Source organism: Pneumocystis jirovecii (assembly GCF_001477535.1).
Source record: "Pneumocystis jirovecii RU7 chromosome Unknown supercont1.1, whole genome shotgun sequence".
Taxonomy (NCBI): domain Eukaryota; kingdom Fungi; phylum Ascomycota; class Pneumocystomycetes; order Pneumocystales; family Pneumocystaceae; genus Pneumocystis; species Pneumocystis jirovecii.
In genome coordinates this window covers 596,410-618,398 of record NW_017264775.1, presented here as the reverse complement: position 1 = coordinate 618,398, position 21,989 = coordinate 596,410, and the positions used below count along the sequence as shown (strand labels likewise).

Sequence of the window (21,989 nt, the reverse complement as noted above, 5' to 3'; positions counted from 1 at the left end):
ATATTTCTGTTATATATATATACATATATCGTATTTATATTTTAATATACTATTGATTATAATAAAATATTTTTTATAATGAGCATTAATATAAACTTTTTATTTATGTTGATTTTACTTTCTCAAACACATAAGATATACAACCTTTGTCTATTTCATTGTTTTCTTGAGATATTTTCCGTAATATATTATCTTTTATATTATTATAATAATCATTATTTTTCGATATTTCAATATGAGAATATTCATTAATTCTATGAAGATGTTTTTTCTTTATATAATTTGACTATAAAAAAATGAATAAAATATAATATATTATAATTGTTTTACCATTTTTATTTTAGATTCTAGAATTTCACTAGATTTTACCCAACCGCCTAAATTAATTTCATCATCAGAAAACTCTTCATAATCGATCTTTTCGACATTCAACCCATTCCCCTGACACTGACAACTTAAAAGTTCATGAGTTTGACATGATGTATCTTGATAAAAAAAAAGAGATTTCAATTCTTCTTGCGTAAAGGAATCTTTAATCAATGACATTTTGGAATCCTAAGAAAACATTTAAATATACCGATATTTCAATTTTTAAATTATTACTATAAATGTATCTGAAAGACCTTGTTTTGTTATTTGTCTTTGATATATTTTTTCGTCAATCATTCCAGATCTTCAACAATTAATTTTATAAATATAGTTATTAGATACTTTACATAAGAAAACGATAAACAAATGTTCTTTTTCGTTGACCTAAATAATAAACATTTAGAAAATAGAATAAATAAATACTAAAAATTATTACCGTCACGACGTATACGAGCCATAGTTTGAAGATCCACACTTATAATTAATATATTTTTGAATATTTTAATTTCTTTTACCTAGGATTCCAGTCTATGTCAAATAAAACTAATCTAGATGCCCCGATTAAGTTTAATCCATATCCCCCTGATTTTGCTGATAGTAAAAATGCAACTAAAAATATTAAGTTCATATATATATATATATATATATATATAATACATATTTCACTAGAGTCAGATGAGTTAAATTTATCTACATATTCTTGTCTCTTAATATTAGCTGTTTGTCCATCTAAACGAAGATATGATAAAGATTTAGAAATTAATAAATTTTCTAAAATTTGAAGAGTCTTATAGAATAAGAAAATAGTGCTTGATCTATTTTTAAAAATACCTGTGTATAATGTGAAACAATAACAACTTTTTCATCTGTAGCTTTTAGTGCTTCTAAAAATTTATCAAAAACTAAAAGTTTTCCTGAATCCTTTGGACACCTGGAAGAAAATTTATGTTTTATATTTGTATGAAATAAATCAAAGTCTTGTTCCTTTTAAGAATTAGTTAAAAATTTAAAAAATATAAAATAACTAACAATTTTTTTTTTATGAAACAAAAGTGTAGGAGAATTGCAAACTTTTTTCAAATAAGTTAAAGCTCGTAAATGAACTGCTATATTAGTATTTCCTGCATTTAAACTTGACATTGATATATTTATTAATTCGCGGTATATATCTACTTGTAATGATGTTGGTTTGCAAAATACTATATATTCAACTTTACATATAAGTAATATAAGTAGCTGAAGTTTTTAAGATACCTGTAGGAGGAAGATATTCATCAAGAATTTCTGAAGTTCTTCGAAGAACAAACATTTTTGTTAAAGATGCAAGCTAATAAAATTATCTTATGAATAGATTATTCTATAAAACCTACCTGTTCAGAACGTGCCCTCCCTTTTTCTTTGTCTTTCTTCATACACCCTGCTTGTCTGCTTTTAATAATTGGATTTTCAAATTCTTTTTTAAATGTAGCATAATTTTCCAATAAACCTGGATTTACAAAATCAACCATTACATAAAATTCACCTAAATCTAAACATAATTTAATACTAATTGAATAATAATAATAATAATAATTGCCATTTTGAATCGGAGTTCCACTTAAAATTATTCTTCTGCGAGTTTTAATTGATTTAATAGCTTGTGCTAATTTATTTGTAGATTTTAAACGATGCCCTAGTATTTATTATAAAATTAATGTTGATTATAAATAAAATACCTTCATCGCATATAATAATATCTATATTTGCATCTTCTAATTGATCAAATATATTTCTGAGCTTTTCAAATAAGTTAAAGATAATTTAAAATTTTAAAATTACTCTTTCATAACCAATTATCATAACTGAATAAACGTTTCCTACGGAGAAATTTTTAATATTAGAATTTGAATCAACAACAAATAATCCAATTTTCTCATTTCCACCTATCCATTTTCGAAATTCTTTTTTCCAATTCTAATAACAATGTAAAGATGTCTTTTTAATAATAAAATATTTAAACATACATTAATAAGTGTGACTGGACAAACTATTAGTGCACGTTTAATGATTGATTTAATTCCATAATATGGACTTTGTTCTAAAAATGTTTAGAAATAAAAAATGTAGAAATTAATAAACTTAATAATGTCCATAAGAGTGTAATAATCTGAAGAGATTTTCCAAGACCCATCTAGACTAATAAATTTAAAAAAAATTACGATTATTTAGTTACTTCATCGGCTAATATAGCACCTTGACCTTCAAATTCTCTCATTTTCATAACACATTCATAAAGAAATTTAACACCTTCGCGTTGATGGGGTCGAAGATGTTTAGATAATGATGGATCAACAACTACATCTATTATTTGAACGTTTTTCCTAATGTATTGGTATGCTTTTAGAAAACGAAAATAGCTATTTACCCTTGATAGCTTTCAACTTTTGGCCTTGGAAATACTAATGCTCCTGGCTCATTAGGATCATGACGTGCCTGTGGTAATTTAGAAGTTTGAATATGCATTATATTAGATGTTAAAAGAGGTGTTTTAAATTTTTTTGTATGTATATTAAGCATTGGGTAAACTGTTTTTGGATTATTTGGTAACTGTGTAAATGGTTTTCCGGATAAATAATCTTCTTTATTTAATATACTATCAATCTTTGATTATTAATAAAAATAAAATATAGCTAAAGAAATACCTCTACTTCTTTATCGCCTATCACCAATTGATCTCCTACTGATAATAAAGAGAAATTATGGCGACATTTTGCTAAGCTTAATTATGTTATTTAATTGTTACTCTAAAATTAGCTTACTTGTTTCCATCTAAATCCTTAAGAAAGTACATATTATTAATAAACGATAAAACGCCATCTCCTTGCCATGATTTATTTTTCTTAGTTGTTTGTTTTCTCCTAAAAACTTTAAATTGAACATTTAATATTAATAACATACCATAAGACATTATAATGTCTTTCTTCATGTGAAGATATTTGTTTCTCTTTTACCTCAACATTGCCACCATTTTTAATATTAATAAAAGAACAGTTTAAGTTAATATTTTATTTACTTTTTAAAACAATAGTTTTATTTATTGAATAATTATTGGGACAATTATTTTGGCTTACTTTCAACCGTTTTTGTACAGCTTCCAAATTATCGTATGATAATACGTTATTATTATCTTTATCATTAATATCAGGTAGTTTTCTTAATAATGGAGAAACAAATCTTGAAGGGCTCATGAATTTTATATGTCGTTTAGACGCGTTGAAGGATTAAAATGATATAAATACTTTAATAATAATAATAACAGTAAATACATAATTCAATAGATAAATTTTAATATTTTATAATTATTTATTTGATAACAAAATTCTAATAATTTATTCATCATCACTTTCATCACTTTCATCACTTTCATCATCACTAATAAAGAATTAATATTAAAAAATTAAGTTTAACAAAGATAATATTTACCCTGATTTTTCTTCATTTTCACGTTCCATACGTTGCATTAACGCTTGCAGTTCCAATTCATCTACTTCACTAACTGCTTTCGGCTAAAATAATAAGTTAAGTTTAGATAATTATAAAAAATACCCTCATTTTTACGGTGAACTCTCCACCGGACGAAACGATGCTTTTTTCTATTTCTTCTAATGCCTCTTCTAAGGTCTGAATGCCCAATTTTTTATCCAATGTATTTGTAGTAACGACATATAAAGGAGGTGCAACAAGTTTGACTTTAATAAGGACATCTTTAGAGTTTTTTGCTTCTGCTGCCTTAAGTGCTTGTTTAACAGCATTAATTCCATCGTATCCAAAACATGTTACTTCTACATCTGCTCTTATTTTAACTGCTTGAGGAGTTAATCTGCGAGTAATTTGAAGAATAAGATCTTGTATAACTTGAGGATTTGAATGATATAATCCTTCAAATACAGATTCAGAGTTTCTATAAATGTATTTTAAAATTTTAAAAAAAAAAAAATTAAAATATCTTACATAATTGCAAATTTGAATGCATCATATGCATGACCATATTTTCGATACAAAGGCCACCCAATTAATGTGTATAACTCTTCTAGAGGAATGTTGTGTTTTTCTGCAACATTTCTTAGGATAGAATGAACAGCTTTCGATTTATTGAATCTATCTTCGCACTTAATAATATCTTCTGGACTCACTCTACGTTTAGATAAATCAATATAGCCTACATTTTTAGAATATGGTAATGTTTTATTGATCTGAACTTGTACCTTTTTCTTTGTCTACTCGAAGAACCACTACGACTTCGTTTCGGCCTATACGAATCAATTTTTGTATAGATCTAATCCGTCTGCGTGATAGTTCTGATAGCAAAATCATTCCTTCTATATTATTGTATTCCAATAATTGTACATATGCCCCCATTTCTTGTATTTGTTTTACTAAAAATATTGGATTTTTAAAGCAAATAATATAATTATTTACCATTAACCATTACTAAATCATCAACATCTGGATATTTGCTTTCATAAAAGCGACAACTTGTTGTTGACATTTTGTATATCTTTTTTTAAAGTTAAAGTTTGTTATTTTTTGATTTTTTTAAAAGATATTTGATTTTTGATTCTTCGATAAGTTACGTTTTCAATATTGTAAAATATATATGTAAAAAAGAAATTAAAAAATGTAAGAATAATTTGATATTAATTTTATTGAAACAAAGTTTTGTAAAAATGGAAAACATATTTAAATAAAATTATGTAAAAAAAATAATTTTGAAAGTTATACTTAAAATTGCATGACATAAAAATATAAGTAATAGAATAAGCTTTTTAGTATTTGGCTCTATATGACTCATTGCAGGATTGAATTCTTTAAAAAGAAACAAACTAGAGACTTTAAACCCGATTATAGTAAAAGTCCAACGAATTATAGTAGAAAGAAATTTGAGATTAAATATTTCAAAGACAGGTATATTTATAATCTTAAAATATATAAGACCAGTGATATGAAAAGATTTTTTTACCGCTACAGGGATCCATATAGACATAGCGTAGCCATAAAGACAAAAGTATTCATTAAACTTTAGTTTGCATTTATAATATAGTAATAAACCCCATACACCTATAGGAATAATTGTATTGTAACCATAAATAAGAGAACATGCTTTTGTAAAAGTTGAAAAATCATAGTTATAAGTTGTTCTAGATAAATGAGCCTTAATCCATTCACTTAAAGTTGATGAAAAAAAAAAAGCAAAAATAGTAGTTGTAGTAATCCAAAATGGCCCTTTTTAAGTTTAGTTTTAAAAATAAATAAGTTTTATCTTAAAACTTACCATAAAAATCTAAGTTTCCTTCTATAGAGTCTAAGAAATTCTTCTTAGCAAATAAAGCATATGTAAATCTTTTTATAACTTGGTCTGAATCGATATTAAAGAACTTTGAATAAAACTCAATTGACCAGATTGGCTGTTTCTTTGAATAAACGTCTTGATATATATTATCTGTATTAAATTTGTCTGATTTTATAAGTTATTTTGGTTAATATAATTAAGAAAATACTTTGAACATTAGAGGTATTATCATTTATGTGAAAATCTAAAAATTGTAAGAAAATTTATTTTGAATGTTAAAGCTTAATAGAAACTTTGAAATTCTAGGTCAAGATCTATTGGATTATCTGTATCCTATAAAATATTAGAAAGCAATGAAGATAATAATTTTTACTATAGAAAGTCTATCTCTATTGATAATGTCATAATCTTGAGGCATTGATAGAATTATTTAAAGTTTGATAAAAGATTTAATGAAATTCTTAATAATATCTCATATAATTATAGTTTTAAAGATTATATCGGTGAATGTATAGATTTATTTACTAATATATATTAAATAAAAAATATTAGCTTATAAAATTTTTGGAAATTATTCTTTTTTTTTTTTATTCTTATGAAAATATAATAATCATGTCTTTTTTTTAATAATTCATCATGAATAAATGAATGAATTGAGTTGCATTTATTGAATAAGTTATTATTTATGAAATAATATTTTGTGTTTAAAAATTCTTAGAATGTGTATTATTTTGACATAGTTAATTTTTGTATATGAACATATTATAATATTTAATGTTTAATTAAAAGTTATTATTTTTTATCAGTTTTTTATTAATAAATAATTACATTTCTTTATTATTACTTGGTATTTCAGAATTACATGTATTTGTTATTGTTGTGATCAAAAATAGAGAAAAAAGTAAAAAAACTTTTGAATATATATTTTTAAAAAAATTATATATTTATATTTTAGATTTTTTAAAATATCTTTGAAGTGATTTTTGCTAATTTAAAAAAAATTAATAATTTAAAAAAAATAATATTTTTAAAATAAACTATTTATTTTTTATAATATTTTTTAAAGAAATTTATTATCTTTATAATCTTACTTTCCTTTTGTTTAATTATCTGTTTATTAACATAAAAACAATTATAAAACTAAAGCATTATCGAAATTTAAAAAACATATGAAATTTAAAAGAAAAGAATGTCTTATTCATAAAATTAAGCAAAATCCTGTAAATGCAAAACGTGCTCATGAATATTCTTATCAAGGGAAATCTGAAAAAAATAGAAAAAAGAAAATATATATAGCTCGATTAAAGAGAAATTATCAGCGTTCTTTGAAAGAATATGAACAGGGAAATATAAGGAAAAGATTCTGGATATCAGAAGATAATTCAGGTTCTTCTTTGAGTTTAAATACAAAACATTCTCCGTCTTTAAGTACTCATGATAACGATGAGTTGCAAAATAAAAATGATCTATCTTTGAAAAAAAAACAGCCGAAAAAAATATCTCGTTATTTAAAAGAAGAAAAGAAGGCAAATGCTATTCGTTTGGAAAAAGAGTCTCTAATTATGCAAAAAAAATATAAAGAGGAAGAAAAACAACGGAGAATTGGGGAACGGATAAAGAAATATAAAATTATGACACAAGTAACAAAGAAAGGACAGCCGAAGCTTAATAAAAGAATTGGTCTTCTTTTAGACAAAGTTAAAGAGATTATGAAGAAATAATGTTTAAAATTGCCCAGAATGACTAAAGTTTTATGATTTGAAGTTTTAAAAATCTTTATTCAAAATATGTATATAAAGTTTAAAAAAGTTATAAATAAACAATATGTATAATTGTATTCTATAACAAATTTTAAATATTATATTAAAAATCATTATAATATTCAAAATGATCATTTAAAAATATAAAATATATTATTTAATGAAGTTTAAAGTTTTTTATTTTCCTAAAAAGTTTTTGAAGAACCCTCGTTTGCTAGTAGTTAATTGTTTTATATTTTCTTTATAATCTATATAATTGTATGCTATATCGAAAAAAATAGGTTTACAAAATAAAAGTTCCAGTTTTGAGGGAAGATCTATAAGTCTAGATAAATCAAGTTTCTGAGAATAACTATCCATCATTTCTATTAAAGTAGGTGCCTATTTTGTTAGAAATAATAATACAAAATTATTTATAATAACCTTTAAGGATGTATCTTTTTCATTGCTAATTTCTTCCATAGTTAAACATAAAAATGCACGAAATTGGTTTATCTTTATATCTATATTTTTCCTTAAATTTATTAATTTAGTTTCATTTATAAATATTATTTCTTTATTATTTGCAATAGAAATTTTTGATAAATAATCATAGCTGTGTATTGCTAGTGTTAAAGCAGATCTATAATCCGAAAGCAGGAAATATGATTCTGCAATTATAAGACAGCGCTGAGACCTAAAATAATATTTTTCTTGCTCAATTCTTTGAAGAAAACACATGTCGTTTGAAATACCTGGAAGGTCTGACATGACATTAAGATTCTATAAAAACTAAACATATTAAATAACAACTTTTTAGAATCTTACCTGCAAAATATCGTCATACAATTTAATTATTTTACAAAGAATGTATTGTTTAGGATTCTTATCTAAAGAATTGGAATTTAATTCAAAAATCAATAATAGATTATATTTTATTTGTTCTAGAATATGGTTGTATGCAACATATGTATATAAAATATATAGATTCTGTGTTTTATCATGAGTCCCAGAACGCTTTTTAGATTATTAGAATTTTTTAAAATTTAAAGAAAAATTATTACCTCAAACTCTTCAATTGCTTTTTTTATTATATTTTCGGTTTTCGAGTACATCTGTAATAGTTCATCATATTTTTCGTTCTTTTCTTTTAAAGTACTTGTTTCTTCACTATTCATTGATTGATAAGCATCTTGAATAGATGACAATGCAATAGCTATGTTTACATCTGTTATAGGTGCAACACGCCCTTGCCATTCTATTTGAGATACTATTGATAAATGAAGTTTATTTTTAGGTTTTAGTATCTCGGGACTAATACTTGTTAAAAGAGATGCTAATGATTGATTATTTAAGATATTTTTCTGAGAAAGACCAAAAATATCATTAGAGGGTATTTTTTGTTGATATGCACAATATCGAATATTTTGTTCAATAGATGATATTAATTCTTTTATATGTTGGCACCCATTGTTTTCATAGATTACTTCTAGTATAATTCTTGCTTCTAAAAAATTTGTAAGGGATTGCTCCCATTGGTGACATTCAAACATTAGCTGCCCTCTCCTTGCTGATATATATTCAAGTGCCTGTAATCGAAATATAGGTAATTCTTGATTCATCAGTTCATTTAAACGAGATGCATATTGATATGCCCTTAATAAACGACGGACAACCCTTTGGTGATTTATAGTAGGCTTTTTATGATTTCTATTTTTTGTTTTAAGTTCCATTGCATATGCCCAGGCTCTTTCACTGTTGATGATTAAAAAATCATGATATCTAGATTAATAAATAAATAATTAAAAGACATTAATTTTTTTTACTTTGGGTTACTTTTCAGAGAAGGTATTTCATTTTCTGCATATTTTTTATTAATTTGCTGAATTCCTAATAATTTAGATAAACGGTGTAATTTCTTGCTGCAATATTTGCGATAACGAGTGTAATCTTTGACAGGAATTCCATGTTCATTTTGTGCTTTGATTGACAAAAAAACGGCACCAATATTTGCCATTTAGTATTAATTTTTTGTATTTAATATTACTAATTTTTGGTTCGGGTTGTAAATAGTGTTCCGTTATTAAAAGATAAAGATTTAATATGATAAATATTTGATAATATATAATAAAACAAAAGCATAAAAACATGTTTCTTAAAAATAAGTAAATTTACATTTTAGATTTTAGTATATTTCTTTTTTTTTTCAAAGTTTATGTACTTAAATTTAAAACGTAAGCAAAATATAAATTATAGTATATATACTTTGTTTAAATTTTTATCAATTCTTTTTTGCTTTTTTTTTTTTTTGTATTGTCTTTTAAGGATGTTTTTAATGGAGTTTGAAAAAAAGTATAATATGTTTGAAATTTTTTTCGGATATAATAAAAATAGAAGTATTTATAAGATGATGACTTTTTGTTTTGTTTACTTCTTTAAATGGAACGAATATTATTCAAGAATTTTTGGTATTAAAAAGTATTTTTTGAATTATTTAATACTATTATACTATTAATTTTATATATATAAAATGATTTATATACAACAAATTTGATAAATTAGAATGAAAAGTGAACTTACACTATTAAATCCTTATTTTTAAAAATTGGTTTTATGAATTTGGAAAATTTTAATATACATGTTAATAAGATTAAAAAAATATAAAAACATACATTTTAAAAGTAAAAGATGCATGTTATTATAAATATATATTAGTATTAGTTTTTCTAAAAACTTTAATATTTTTGATATATCATAAAATTATTTAAACTCTTATATTTTCAAATTAAAAAAATATTAAAATATATAATATTAATATTCTAAAAATAATCAGATCTAAATATTTTCAAAGCATTTTTGAAATATATATATATTTAATATATATAATAAAAATTATTAAAATTCATTTTTTAATAATTTTTGATTTTAATTTAAAGATTCAATTTTTTTATTTTATAATTTCAACAAGCATAAAATTCAGTGTTAAAATGTATGTATATATATTTAACCCTAAAAAATAGATTGAGAAAATACAGAACGTAATAATTTTATCATTTTTAATATATGATTTTTCTTTGAATTATCGTCAAGATAATCCAAAACAGTAGTAGATAAAATCGGTATACAATTATCCCAATTATGTAAGACAATTGTTTTTAAAAAATCACCATCAAGACAATTTTTTCCAAGTATTGAAAATTTTTCTTTATCTATAATATTCAATGCTATATTTTTTAATATAATTGATTTTTACCCATAAATGAATTGTTATTTGAAAATTGCAACCAATAAGATATTAATGCTTGATAAATTTCAAAATCTTCTTTTGGACATGACATTATTGAATAAAAGGAACCGTCAATACCACTTCCAATAATAAACGGATAATAATATTTTTTTCCAAATACTATTTATATTAATTTTAAAAAATAATATAAAAAGATATACTTTTTTGGAATTTAGAAACAGAATTTGGTAGTTTTATTAAAAAATCCAAATAAAAGTTTTTATTTTTTTGAAAATGGTCTAACAAGTTTAAAGTAGTAGTAACAATTATAAAAAATATACCTTTAGTTAAACAAATAAGTCCCCTTTCTTTATCCGAACAAAACACATTGTTTTCGATTACAAAATTATCTAAGGATAATCGTGGTGTTGCATCGCTTAATTTTTAATAAAACTTATGTTAATGAATGTTTACATACTTCATAACTGGTTTTAATGAATTTTCTACTGGATCGTAATTTAACATAGTAATAGAATCCTTTTGGCATAATGCATATATAGTGTTATTTTTTACTTTTATTGAAATAACGGAAGACTCAAGTTCATATTTTACTGAGAGTTCTTTGAACCTAGCTACATTATTATTATCTTATAAGTAAAAAAATACATACTTTTTTGTTTCTATATCAAATTGCTTTATAAAAATACTATTACCAGATGAAAATGCGAGACCACTAGAATAATATTAGTTTTTGTTTTGATACTTAACATAAATTACTATTTTCCAATAAGTGAAATAGAATATATTGGATAATCCAATAATATTTTATTTATTCTTTTTACGTCAACTTTTTCAGATTTATAAGAAATTACAAGAATATGTAAATTCCCTTTAGAAACTCCAGAAAAACTATTTATGGATGTTCCAACGACTATATAATGATAAGATTTATTTTTGTCAAATATAGTCCAATCTAGAGTTTTAAAAATTATATAAAAAGTATTTACTAATATACCTGATAAAGCGTATATAGTTTCTTGTGCATCAAAAATGTATTCTTTAGTTTTATCATCGAATAATGGGTTATTAGAAATTATAGTTCCTCTATTTTTCATCAGATTACAAAAATGATAAAATTTATATACGTTGTTAAATTTATAAACTTGAGATCGCAGCTATTTTGAAACTTTTTATTTAAAAAAGAATCATGTATTGTTAATGCTGATAAATCACAAGCAACAATCAGAAGTTTTAAATTATTGTCATATAATATTCTTCGAGGGTTCTATAACCTACATCAATTTCATATATATTTAGGAAATATCTTTACCTCTTTAATATCAATATATTCTACACATGTAGATTCTTTGCTGTCTAAATCTGCTATTAAAAATGCTTCTTTAGATATACAAGCAACAGATTTCGTTTTAGATTCCCGTAAAGGATCATTAAATGGTAATATCAAGGTTATGCGAGTCTTATATAATTTAATACATTTCTGAAACTATTTTCTATACAAACTTTAATTTGATAATTTAGTATAATTTCTTTTATCTCGATTGTATTATTATATAAATTTATCATCCAAATTCCTTCTCCTACTATATATGCCGTTAATAATTGAGAATCTGATATACATTTTAATGGTAAAGAGCCAAAAGCATTAAGATCTACAAATTTTAATTGAATATTTCCTAGAATATCTATTTAGGTCATTATATCAAAAAATATTTAAATACCGTTAACGTGATTAACTGTCCATCTAAGTAATAAACCATTTCTTAACCCAACTAAAAGCACTAAACTAGTAGAATCTTTTATTAAACATGAAGATTCAGGAATAGAATCAGGTAAATTAGTAAATTTTTCTAAATTAATATTAAATTTTAAATAATTCACTTAGTTTAAATACCTAAAGGAATATCGGAAAAAGAAATATAATTAGTAGATAATATTTCAAATATGATAAAAGACGGTTTATGGGTACCAATAAGCAATAATATTGACGAATTTTTATCGGTAGAAGCCAAATGAATATTTGAATTAGAATATTCAGAGTTAATATCAAAAATAATCGCATTCATGGTTGATGGTTCATCTGTAATTTTAATAGGTTCTCTTATTTGAGTTAAGTCAATTATACTATTTTTTTGTTATTTTCATATTTCTAAATGTGTTTAAAAATTAAAAATTTACCTTTGTTCTGTAATATTTAATTTTATTAAATATATTATTACAGAATCCTTAGTTTTTACTAACATAGTTATAATAGAATTATGTATAGACGATGATATAATAATCTGTGTATCATCTAACCAATGTACTTTGGAATTTAAATCTTTAAAATCAGGTAGTGGAAATATTTCTATTTTTTTTTGAGTTACTTGAACAATATATACATCATTAAATAACCCTGCTGAAATTGTTGATGTTTCTTGTTTTAATTGAGTATCATCACTTCTATCATATAATTCTCCCTTTTCAGTTAATTCCAATAATTGTGTTTGCCATGGAAATGATACAATTATATAAATAGAATTAAATTTACTGCTTCGTAGTATCCAAAAGTTTTCTATTCTATTATAACATAAACTTATTTAAATTTAAAACAAATTAAAATACCCATTAAAATCTTGTACTTGCAAAGTTATTCTTGCTTTAATACCAGTTTTTAATTCTGCTATTTTCCCCTCTGGAGCTCTTCCTGAACATAGAAAAAGTTTGTCTTTTTTATTTTGTATTTGCGTTTCATTTAATGAAAAATTTGTATCCTTTTCTATAATCTTAAAATCACAGACAGGAGACCAATTTGAAAAACTTTGAATCAAAACTGGATTTATATTTTTATCAATTTCAATATGTATATTTTCGTCTGTTTCGGATTCAGAATGGACTAGATAAATTCCATTATCACACATATCTCCAGAAATAAAAATTAAATGAGTTGCCACATCTAAAGAATTTATTATTTCCATTACTTTTCCAATAGGCTTAACCGATCCAATATTTATATAATTTATTTTTTTATTTTTAATAGTTACATAAATTAAATCACCAGTATCTGTTCCAAGATATAAAATATTTGTAATATTTTTTCCATATACATTTTTATCAATAGCATACGCAGTAATTATTCCTAAATACCATTTAATCAATATATAACAATTATGCTATACCTTTATGTTTTATATCAAAATATTCAAAATTTGAGTCTTCAGAAAAAAATTGCAAAATAGATATATATATTATTTTATCATTCTGTACAAAATTAGCATGTTCTTTTTTGTTTTAGTTATTACAAATATAATAGAAAAATCTCCTGCAGTATTAAAGAAGGGAACTAGATATACAGGTATAGATAAATCTTGATTCTTAGAAATACTAAATTAGTATATATAATATTTACCTGGAAGTAAAGGTAATGATATTAAAGATGAAAAATCAATAGAAGCTAATGATTCTTCACTATTCCATTTACATAGCGCAATATACGGCTTTTTTCGATAACTTTAATTTTATTAATAAAAAAATTAAGTTTTGTAAAACAATGTACTTAATTATATAAAAAATCAAGTAACAAAACTTTTCGTTTTCCAAAAACTTAATAAAATCCATGAGAAGTATTGTACCAGAAAGATTACCTTTAATTCTCTATTATTGTAAATATATAAAATATTTAAGAAAATAGATTAACCTCTAAAATAAGATTCTTACTTTTCTTATTAAAAGAGTCTAAACGGAATATTTCTACAGTATCCAAGGCATCTCTCACTGCAATAGAACGCATTCTATATAATGTAAGTTTATATTTATAAATTTAAAATATACAATGGATCCAGTGCAATTTTATATCCTAAATTTTTTAAATTGTAACCATAACTTGATATCTTTATTTCTTCAATAATATAAAATCTATTTTGAATATTTAAGTGTTGAAATATAATGTTTTCAGAATTTTGATTAGTATATTCATCTTTTTTAAAATTAAAGTTATAGATAGAAAACGATAAATAACCATTTTCATTTGTAGTAACTAATAAATCTACGTCTACAACATCGTCATTCTCTAAATAAGATATCTTTTTATTGGTTTTAAAAACTTTTGCATCTCGAATTTTACTAAAAAGAGGCTGATTACTAATACATGTAGTTAGACCATTCTCTGAAAGTGCATGCAACTCAATGGAATCTTCCTTTTAGCTTTTTCAGTTTTGAAACAATGATTTTTCGTTTTTATATACTTTAATCAGTAGTATATCATTTATAAAAGGTTTTCGGAAAGCTCCACAAAATACAAAGTTTACAATAGGCGAATGTATAATTGTATGTATAATATAGTTATTTTCTTTGTTCATATACTTTAATAAAATTCGTTGTTATTCCAGTTCATGATTATTTTTTAGAAAATGTAGTCTCGAAATTATTCACCTTCATATGTTTTAACATATTTTAAAATAATTTAAAATGATTCAAAATATGAATTAAATCTTTGACCATATGTCTTATAAATTATTAGTTTTATTATGATCAATGCTATTTTTATTTGTAAGTTGATGCTTTTATGAAATATATTTATAAAATTAAGTTAATAATCACGGGAAGCCAAGATTGGTAAAATTTTATTCACAAATAGTAATTGTTTGTTTAGTTTCTTCTTAATTTAATTATTTTAGGATATTTCTCGGCAGAAAACTATTGTTGATGATATTTATAAACTTATATTTTCTCGGCCCTCTACTGCATGTAATTTTCTTGAAGGAAGTTGTATTATTGATGACAAAGATCTTAAAATAGTATATAGAAGCTATGCAACACTTTATTTTGTTTTTATTATTGATCAAGCAGAAAATGAATTAATGATATTGGATCTTATTCAGGTTAATTAAAAATATTTTTTAATTTATTAAAATATTTAAGATATTTGTCGAAGTATTAGACAGATGTTATGAGAACGTGTGTGAACTTGATCTGGTTTGTTGCAATCTTATGTTTATATTGTTCCTGATTAATTTAGATTTTTAATTTTGAAAATATTCATGCAATTTTATCTGAAATAGTATCTGGAGGAATGGTCTTAGAGACTAATGTTCAAAATATACTTTCGTCTATAAATCATTTCGACAAAAATAAGTAATAATTCTACTAATAAGTATTATGAATTAAAAATGATTTGATATTTTTATATACTAAGCATTTAAATTATATGTTTAAAGAAATAATGTATGAAATGTTTTTTATATTAATAAATGTCTCTATTTTTATTTCTTGATAAAAAAAATAAATATTAAGTGTCATTGTAATAACTATAAGTATATTTTTTATTTTAAAAAATTTCAATAGTTTTTAATTTTTTTTAGAAAATTAAATTTATTTGTTCGTATTTACGTTTAATTTTTATTAATATTTCTGATTGTATTTTAAAAAAAAATTATTATATTTTTCAAGTTTAAATTAGTGTAAATACTTTGTTTTTTTGTTTATTAGTCATAATAAAATCATATTAATAAATTACATAAATTATTCAAAAAACTAATTTAAAAATAATTATAAATATTTAGAATTAATTATTTAGAATTAATATTTACATATTGAAAGATTTTAATACATACTTATACTTAATTCTAGAAAAATATAATTTTATGATATTAGTCTTTTTAGGTTTAATATTTTTTAATGATTTTTTATAAAATAATGTACGATTTGTTTTCAATGATTATAAAAAATATTAAAATTGATATTTTAGGACTTTAAAATGAAGAAAGGCAATAAAAAGTCTTTAAATGATGACATATGGGATGAGTTAGGAGAAGACATAGTTCCACAAAATATAAATCAAAATAATCATAACGAATTGCAAAATGATTCAGTTAACTCTAATACAAATTTCAATGATTTGACAGAAGACTTTGACGGATTTATGTCAACATTGAAAGCATCATCAAAAAATAAGTCTATAAAAAAGGAAAATGGGTCTTCAATTCAAAATTCAAAAATACATAATAAAAATTTATCAAAACAAAATTTATCTTTAAATCAAAATAATTTATGTGAAAATAATAATAAAATTGGTAATTATATGTTTTTAGATAATAATTTCCTGATCATGAATATTAAGGAAATCAAAAGTTTGAAGAAGTACCTGAAATTAGATTAAAAACTAAAAGAGAAAAAGAGAAAGAAAAAAAGGAAAGAGAAAAACTCAAGAAGGTTTTGATTTTCATTATATTTCTTTTTAAGCCATTAATATGAATAGTCTGAAATGAAAAATAGTGTAAATAAGTTAGATCTGGAAAAAGAAAAAACAAAAGCCTCTGAAATTGTTAAAACAAAAAAACAAGTAAATGGGCCTACAATGGTTACAAATACTTCTCACGAACCAACGTATGTTATTGTTTTTTAAATATTCTTGTCTTATATTTCTTAAAGTTCTGCGAAAAAAACTAAAGCTAGAGCAATTAATATAGCAGCACTACAAAAGCAAATTGAACTACGTATGCAAATAGAAGAAGAAAGAAAAAGACAGGAAGAGGAAGAAAAGAGGATGATAGAAGAAGAAGAAAGGAAAATACAAGAAGAAGAGCAAAAGAAACGTGAAGCAAAAGCTAGAAAAAAGGAAAAAGAAAAAGCGAAAAAAGAAGAATTGAAAAGTCAAGGGAAATTTTTAACAAAAAAACAAAAAGAACAGCAACAAATGGCTCAAATAAAGATCCAACAACTTTTGGCAGCTGGTGTAAAAATTGAAGGGCTTACAAATAATATGAATTCCGAGCTTCCTGATAAATCGAATCGTTTAGTTTATGATTTTAAAAGAAAAAAGTCCAGGAATAATATCAAAAGTCTAAATAATATGAATAATGAGATTGGTCTTAATGTTGAACTTAATAATGATATATCCGAAAATAATGGTACTACAGAATTGTCTATTCAGAAAGATGATTTAGATCAAGAAACTTTAGTATCAGATTTTGAAAATGATATAGTAGACGATTGGGAAAAAACTCTGGAAGATGAAGACAATATATTAGATAGTTGGGAAGATGCTTTTGATTATGATGATAAAGATTCGTGTAAAATTGATACTAAAGATACTAATTTTAGGTTATCTGATCAATGTTGGTATTGTATAATTAATATGTATTTTTTAATTTAATTTTTAGATTTAAAAATTCAACCACTTGAAATAAATAATAATAATTGTATTGAAAAAACTAATGATGTGAATTATTCAGGAACTGAGCATGTAAATGAGCATGTAAATGCGAAAGTTGGACATGCAAGTATAAGAAAAAAAGAAACAATACAGGATTCTTGTATAAAGGAAAATAAAATTTTGTCATCTAAAAAGGTAATCTTATTTTTCAAGTTTATTTTATATCTAAAAGAATATATTAGAATTCTAAAAACATAGAAAGCAATTTGAGGTCTCCAATATGTTGTATTCTTGGCCATGTTGATACTGGAAAAACAAAAATTTTAGATAAAATTAGACAAACTAATGTACAAGAAGGTGAAGCTGGCGGTATAACACAACAAATAGGTGCTACATATTTTCCTATGGATTCTATAAAACAAAAAGTTTCTGTTCTGGATAAAGTATTTAATTTTTTATGATTTTATTATTATTTATTTGCATTAGAATGAAAAACTTGAATATAAAGTACCTGGGCTTCTTGTTATTGATACGCCAGGACATGAGTCTTTTACAAATTTACGATCTAGAGGTTCTAGTTTGTGCGATATTGCAATTTTGGTTGTAGATATTATGCACGGTTTAGAGCGACAAACTCTTGAATCACTACGTTTATTAAAAGAACGAAAAACACCTTTTATTGTTGCATTAAATAAAGTAATATTATTTTTAGAATAGCTCTAGTTTTATTAAGTTCTAGATTGACCGAATATATGGGTGGGACTCTATACCAGATGGCGCATTCCAAGAATCATTATCAAAACAGAAGAAATCAGTTCAAAGAGAATATCATGATCGATATACAAAAATTGTTACGGAGTTCTCAGAACAGGTATAGAATATATTAAATAAAAATGTTCACTTAATTATTGCGAAAGGGATTAAATGCAGTTGCATATTATGATAATAAGAATTTTGCAAAAAATGTCTCAATTGTCCCTACATCAGCATTAACCGGGGAAGGCATACCTGATATGTTAATGCTTTTAGTAAATTTAACTCAGCAACGTATGAGTAATAAATTAATGTATTTGTCAAAACTTGAGGCTACAGTATTAGAAGTAAAAGTTATTGAAGGTCTTGGAACTACTATTGATGTTATTTTATCGAATGGCGTTTTAAAAGAAGGTGATCGTATTGTTTTATGTGGATTAAATGGTGCAATTGCAACAAATATACGCGCTCTTTTAACTCCTCAACCTTTAAAAGAGTTAAGAATTAAGGTAATTTAGCTTTAAAGTATTAGTTTATACTAAAAATTGTAGTCTACATATCTGCATAATAAAGAAGTAAAGGCTGCATCAGGTGTAAAAATTTCTGCAAATGATTTGGATAAGGCTATTGCGGGTTCAAGATTGATGGTTGTTGGTCCGAATGATAATGAAGAAGAAATGAAGGAAGAAGTTATGGAAGATTTGCATGGTTTATTAAATTTCATTGATACCAGTGGTATTGGTGTTTCTGTTCAGGCTTCTACTCTTGGGTCTCTTGAAGCTTTACTTGAATTCTTAAAACAAAATAAAATTCCCGTAATATTTTTTATCTTGGAATGATTGTTTTTTAATAATTATATAGGTTTCTAGTATAAATATTGGTCCTGTTCATAAAAAAGATGTTATGAAATGCAGTGCTATGATTGAAAGAGCTAAAGAGTATTTTTTTATGTTTAAAGTGTTTTTATTTAAATTATAATTAGGTATACAGTAATGTTGTGTTTTGATGTAAAAATTGATAAGGATGCTGAAGAATTAGCAGAGCAGCTTGGTGTAAAAATTTTTATTGCTGATATTATATATCACCTTTTTGATTCTTTTACTGAATATCAAGCCGTTTGTTTATTTTTTGCATTATGACTATACTGATATTTATATAGAAAATTATGGAATTAAAGCGTCAAGAAAGCGCGCCTGAAGCAGTGTTTCCTTGTATACTAAAAACTATTGCTGTTTTTAATAAAAAAGATCCTATACTTCTTGGTGTTGATATAGTAGAAGGAGTAATTAGAGTTGGAACACCTATATGTGCTATAAAGATTAGTCCTAATACACAAGAACGTCACATTGTAGATTTAGGAAGAATGTAAATATTATCTTACGATTATCTTTAATTTGACTTATTTTTGTAGAGCAAGTATAGAAAAAGATCATAAAGTTATGAATATAGTTAAAAAGGAACAAGCTAGTAAAGGTGTCGCTATTAGAATTGAATCTGCTTCCCAGATACTTTTTGGTCGTCAAGTTGATGAAAAAGATATTCTTTATTCTCATATATCGCGAAAGTCAATTGATGTATTAAAAGGTATTTTTCGTGATGAAGTTTCTAAAGAAGAATGGAATCTTATACGGAAACTTAAAACTGTAATTTTTTTTTTCTTTTATGATTCATATTTATGATTCTAGACATTTAATATTGTCTAACTTTTTGATTGGTTAAATTTAAAATGCTGGATTTTATATTATTTTAAAAATATTTTTACTTAGCATTTGTGCATTTGCAAGATTTAATGCATTAAAAATTTAGATTTTATGTAAAATTTCTTCAAATCCTAAAATTAAAATTTTCATATATTCTTAATATTATAAAGTTGTTTATAAGAAAGAGAAAACAGTATAGCACTTCTGCTGTGCTTATTAATGTTATTTTTTATAAAATATATTTGTGTATAATCCACTATCAAAACTATGAAACATAATAATATTTATTACAAAAAAATTATCTATTGCTTTTAGCGACTCGTTCTAATTCATCCTTTTTCTTAATTGCATAAGAATTAGATGATCCTTTTGCTGCATTAATCAACTCTTCTGCTAAACATTCTGCGATAGTTTTAATATTGCGAAATGCTGCTTCTCTAGCCTATTTATAACTAAGCTAAACACAAAAATTTTCTTTAAAGAAATACCCCGATTGTAATCAAGGCAATAGCTTGATTAACTCTACGTAACGGAGAAACGTCAACTGCCTGTCGTCGAACTGTGCCTGCTGATCCAATCCTAGTAGAATCTTCACGAACACCACAGTTTACAATAGCATCAACAACTACTTGAATCGGATTTTGATCCGTTAATAAATGGATTATTTCAAATGCATGTTTAACCTAGTAGTTCTAAACCGATATACTAAATGAAAATTCAAAATATACAATACGAATAGCCATAAGTTTTTTCCCGTTATTCCTTCCATTCATCATAAGAGAATTTGTTAATCTCTCAATAATAGGACACTGTGCTTTACGAAAACGCTTCACCTGGTACCGACCTGCCGTATGATTAAGATATGTTGGCTGACGGATCTGAATATAATCTGTCAAAGAAATATCTTTAACTTCCACATCTTCATAGCTCCATTTATTAAAAAGCTTAATTTGCCCTATTTCTTCTATAAAACAAAATCCTATTAATAAAATATATAAAATTTAACTTTTCTAACCCATAATATCATTTGGCAAAACTGTTTGAACTCTTACTGGTGTTTCAACTGCTTTTTCTATTTAGTATTTATCCTTAAAAACTTAAATATTTATACCTAAAGCTGCCATATTTAAATTTTATTTTTTTGTAGTTATAGATATTTTTTCTTGACTGTTAAGCGAGAAGAGGTGTCCATATGTTGTTGCTATAGTAACTAGGTGAAGGATGTATATTTGAAAAAAGTATATATTTGGAAGATAAAAGATGAAAATTGAAGAATTTGTGTATTTTTAATTAGTAATTATTTATTTTTCATGTTTTTGAATGTTTTGTAGAAACTAGAAAACAAAAGTTTTTTGGTTATTTATTTTCCTATGTCTTTAGGATTTTTGGAGAGACTGAGTAATCTAGAATAATTGAATAGTTTCTTAGAGTTTTAGTGTCTTAGATAAAACAACTAGTATCAGCAGTAGTAGGTGGAGAAAGAACAATAGCGGGTATTTCTTTAGTACCAAAAAACAGTACTTCAGGGCTTCGTTTTATGTGAAATCTACAAAAATAAGTATAAATGTATGTAAAATATTTTAGATATATATTAACCCGCATAAAAAGAGTTTTCGTTTTTTGTATTTGTTATGCTTCGATTTACACAATTTATTATGTAAAAGTCGTTCCAAACACATTAGAATTAAAAAATAATGTTAAATTTTAAAATAAAAATCTGTTA

At 24.0% G+C, this 21,989-nt stretch overlaps 10 protein-coding genes across 10 annotated transcripts; 3 read left to right on the top strand and 7 right to left on the bottom strand.

Annotated features, from left to right (window-relative positions):
• Window positions 1–103: 103 nt before the first annotated feature.
• T551_00316 (uncharacterized protein) lies at window positions 104–3,596 on the bottom strand (the record flags this gene model as incomplete). Its single annotated transcript, XM_018372583.1, has 21 exons — window positions 104–286; window positions 331–555; window positions 604–673; window positions 717–753; window positions 806–843; window positions 885–978; window positions 1,027–1,156; window positions 1,201–1,353; window positions 1,399–1,580; window positions 1,624–1,696; window positions 1,740–2,041; window positions 2,085–2,145; window positions 2,188–2,322; window positions 2,373–2,446; window positions 2,488–2,539; window positions 2,582–2,729; window positions 2,774–3,009; window positions 3,051–3,126; window positions 3,168–3,266; window positions 3,307–3,352; window positions 3,422–3,596. The coding sequence occupies 21 exons, from the start codon at window positions 3,594–3,596 to the stop codon at window positions 104–106; spliced, it is 2,589 nt and encodes an 862-aa protein (XP_018231523.1).
• A 141-nt stretch (window positions 3,597–3,737) lies between these two features.
• On the bottom strand, window positions 3,738–4,897 carry T551_00315 (eukaryotic translation initiation factor 2 subunit alpha; the record flags this gene model as incomplete). Its single annotated transcript, XM_018372582.1, has 6 exons — window positions 3,738–3,780; window positions 3,832–3,914; window positions 3,955–4,309; window positions 4,360–4,567; window positions 4,614–4,784; window positions 4,828–4,897. The coding sequence occupies 6 exons, from the start codon at window positions 4,895–4,897 to the stop codon at window positions 3,738–3,740; spliced, it is 930 nt and encodes a 309-aa protein (XP_018231522.1).
• Window positions 4,898–5,098: 201 nt separating this feature from the next.
• Window positions 5,099–6,116, bottom strand: T551_00314 (uncharacterized protein; the record flags this gene model as incomplete). The annotated part of the gene is made up of 6 exons (XM_018372581.1): window positions 5,099–5,326; window positions 5,369–5,631; window positions 5,681–5,863; window positions 5,907–5,942; window positions 5,992–6,031; window positions 6,072–6,116. 6 exons carry the CDS (start codon window positions 6,114–6,116, stop codon window positions 5,099–5,101), a joined length of 795 nt encoding a protein of 264 aa, XP_018231521.1.
• A 751-nt stretch (window positions 6,117–6,867) lies between these two features.
• Window positions 6,868–7,419, top strand: T551_00313 (uncharacterized protein; the record flags this gene model as incomplete). The annotated part of the gene is made up of 1 exon (XM_018372580.1): window positions 6,868–7,419. One exon carries the CDS (start codon window positions 6,868–6,870, stop codon window positions 7,417–7,419), a length of 552 nt encoding a protein of 183 aa, XP_018231520.1.
• A 216-nt stretch (window positions 7,420–7,635) lies between these two features.
• Window positions 7,636–9,454, bottom strand: T551_00312 (uncharacterized protein; the record flags this gene model as incomplete). Its single annotated transcript, XM_018372579.1, has 5 exons — window positions 7,636–7,839; window positions 7,882–8,220; window positions 8,266–8,454; window positions 8,502–9,219; window positions 9,264–9,454. 5 exons carry the CDS (start codon window positions 9,452–9,454, stop codon window positions 7,636–7,638), a joined length of 1,641 nt encoding a protein of 546 aa, XP_018231519.1.
• A 992-nt stretch (window positions 9,455–10,446) lies between these two features.
• T551_00311 (uncharacterized protein) lies at window positions 10,447–15,018 on the bottom strand (the record flags this gene model as incomplete). Its single annotated transcript, XM_018372578.1, has 22 exons — window positions 10,447–10,646; window positions 10,691–10,843; window positions 10,885–10,962; window positions 11,005–11,099; window positions 11,142–11,291; window positions 11,334–11,396; window positions 11,441–11,636; window positions 11,679–11,767; window positions 11,809–11,948; window positions 11,994–12,140; window positions 12,185–12,357; window positions 12,403–12,531; window positions 12,576–12,805; window positions 12,860–13,240; window positions 13,286–13,799; window positions 13,840–13,921; window positions 13,963–14,027; window positions 14,070–14,170; window positions 14,217–14,314; window positions 14,358–14,451; window positions 14,492–14,856; window positions 14,905–15,018. The coding sequence occupies 22 exons, from the start codon at window positions 15,016–15,018 to the stop codon at window positions 10,447–10,449; spliced, it is 3,657 nt and encodes a 1,218-aa protein (XP_018231518.1).
• A 168-nt stretch (window positions 15,019–15,186) lies between these two features.
• On the top strand, window positions 15,187–15,797 carry T551_00310 (uncharacterized protein; the record flags this gene model as incomplete). Its single annotated transcript, XM_018372577.1, has 5 exons — window positions 15,187–15,208; window positions 15,249–15,295; window positions 15,337–15,540; window positions 15,581–15,634; window positions 15,678–15,797. 5 exons carry the CDS (start codon window positions 15,187–15,189, stop codon window positions 15,795–15,797), a joined length of 447 nt encoding a protein of 148 aa, XP_018231517.1.
• Window positions 15,798–16,386: 589 nt separating this feature from the next.
• T551_00309 (translation initiation factor aIF-2) lies at window positions 16,387–20,245 on the top strand (the record flags this gene model as incomplete). The annotated part of the gene is made up of 14 exons (XM_018372576.1): window positions 16,387–16,731; window positions 16,779–16,870; window positions 16,917–17,044; window positions 17,090–17,775; window positions 17,821–18,008; window positions 18,056–18,256; window positions 18,300–18,509; window positions 18,553–18,684; window positions 18,731–19,075; window positions 19,118–19,381; window positions 19,428–19,504; window positions 19,549–19,681; window positions 19,726–19,931; window positions 19,978–20,245. The coding sequence occupies exons 1-14, from the start codon at window positions 16,416–16,418 to the stop codon at window positions 20,243–20,245; spliced, it is 3,246 nt and encodes a 1,081-aa protein (XP_018231516.1). The 5' UTR covers window positions 16,387–16,415.
• Window positions 20,246–20,564: 319 nt separating this feature from the next.
• Window positions 20,565–21,390, bottom strand: T551_00308 (40S ribosomal protein S5; the record flags this gene model as incomplete). Its single annotated transcript, XM_018372575.1, has 5 exons — window positions 20,565–20,708; window positions 20,755–20,949; window positions 20,995–21,230; window positions 21,282–21,338; window positions 21,378–21,390. 5 exons carry the CDS (start codon window positions 21,388–21,390, stop codon window positions 20,565–20,567), a joined length of 645 nt encoding a protein of 214 aa, XP_018231515.1.
• A 316-nt stretch (window positions 21,391–21,706) lies between these two features.
• Window positions 21,707–21,945, bottom strand: T551_00307 (uncharacterized protein; the record flags this gene model as incomplete). The annotated part of the gene is made up of 2 exons (XM_018372574.1): window positions 21,707–21,812; window positions 21,863–21,945. The coding sequence occupies 2 exons, from the start codon at window positions 21,943–21,945 to the stop codon at window positions 21,707–21,709; spliced, it is 189 nt and encodes a 62-aa protein (XP_018231514.1).
• Between the last annotated feature and the right edge of the window lie 44 nt (window positions 21,946–21,989).